Source organism: Aplysia californica, unplaced genomic scaffold (genome assembly GCF_000002075.1).
Source record: "Aplysia californica isolate F4 #8 unplaced genomic scaffold, AplCal3.0 scaffold01719, whole genome shotgun sequence".
Classification (NCBI taxonomy): domain Eukaryota; kingdom Metazoa; phylum Mollusca; class Gastropoda; order Aplysiida; family Aplysiidae; genus Aplysia; species Aplysia californica.
In genome coordinates, this window is record NW_004798989.1 from 30,278 (window position 1) to 31,594 (window position 1,317).

General features: G+C 47.0%; 1 protein-coding gene across 1 annotated transcript in view; it reads left to right on the forward strand.

Annotated features, from left to right (window-relative positions):
• Window positions 1–1,317, forward strand: part of LOC101857542 (WD repeat-containing protein 60) — a gene marked incomplete at both ends in the record, with an annotated part of 17,378 nt that overhangs the window by 12,386 nt on the left and 3,675 nt on the right. The window contains 1 exon segment of the mRNA XM_013090953.1: window positions 1,052–1,170. Within this exon segment, the coding sequence (XP_012946407.1) occupies window positions 1,052–1,170 (119 nt within the window).

Consider the following 1,317-nt stretch of genomic DNA (forward strand, 5'->3'; position numbering starts at 1 on the left):
ATATAGATAGATGGAAAGAGAGAGAGAGTGACAGACAGATATATATATAGATAGATGGAAAGAGAGAGAGAGAGTGACAGACAGATATATATAGATAGATGGAAAGAGAGAGAGAGTGACAGACAGATATATATAGATAGATGGAAAGAGAGAGAGAGTGACAGACAGATATATATAGATAGATGGAAAGAGAGAGTGAGAGAGAGAAGAAATGTATGAGAGGGAAAAGGATAAAGAAATGAGAGTGACAGGATGAGGGAGTGTGAAGGTCGTCTTTGTGTGTGTGTTTGTGTGTGTGTGCTTGTGTGCATTTGTATGTGTTTGTGTGTATTATACTTGAGTAGAAGGAAGGGAGGGAGAGGCGTGTAATGGTGAGAAGCTGGCCTCCTAAATGATGGAGTTAAATATCTCTGTCTCCCTGTTGTTATGGAAAAATATATCCAACCGACAGAGGTTAACAACACTGACATATTTTTACATAAGAACAGGGAGACAGAGACAGAGAGAACAGGGAGACAGAGACAGAGAGAACAGGGAGACAGAGAGACAGATACAGAGACAGAGACAGAGAGAACAGGGAGACAGAGAGACAGAGACAGAGAGAACAGGGAGACAGAGAGACAGAGAGAACAGGGAGACAGAGAGACAGATACAGAGACAGAGACAGAGAGAACAGGGAGACAGAGAGACAGAGACAGAGAGAACAGGGAGACAGAGACAGAGAGAACAGGGAGACAGATACAGAGACAGAGAGAGAGAGACGGAGACAGAGAGAGAGAGACGGAGACAGAGAGACGGAGACGGAGACAGAGACTGAGACAGAGACTGAGACAGAGACAGAGAGACGGAGACAGAGAGAGAGACAGAGAGAACAGAGAGACCGAGATATTGGACCAGACATTCCCCTTGCCAGTCCTGAACTGTTTTCATGTGTTCCACACGCACTTTCTTTTATTGGAAATGTTTTCTGTAAGATAGCGAAATACTTCACACCTATGAACAAACAGACAAAGGACGAGAAAGTTGTGACGTTTGTGCGTCTGTCCTCCAGGTGGTGGCAGAAATAGCCACGCCCGACCCCGCCGGCTCCACCAACGACCTTGGCCTTTCCCCCGGCGGAAAAATCAAACTGATGCGAAGCTCGGCCGTGACCCTCAGTAACCCCAACAAGTGAGATGGATGGACAGTTTTCTCTCCTCCTCTCCTCTCCCCTCCTCTCCTCCCCTCCTCTCTTCTTCTATCCTTCTCTCCTTCTCTCCTCTCTCCTCTTTCCTTCTCTCCCCTCCCCTCCTCTCCTCCTCTCCTCTCCTCTCCTCT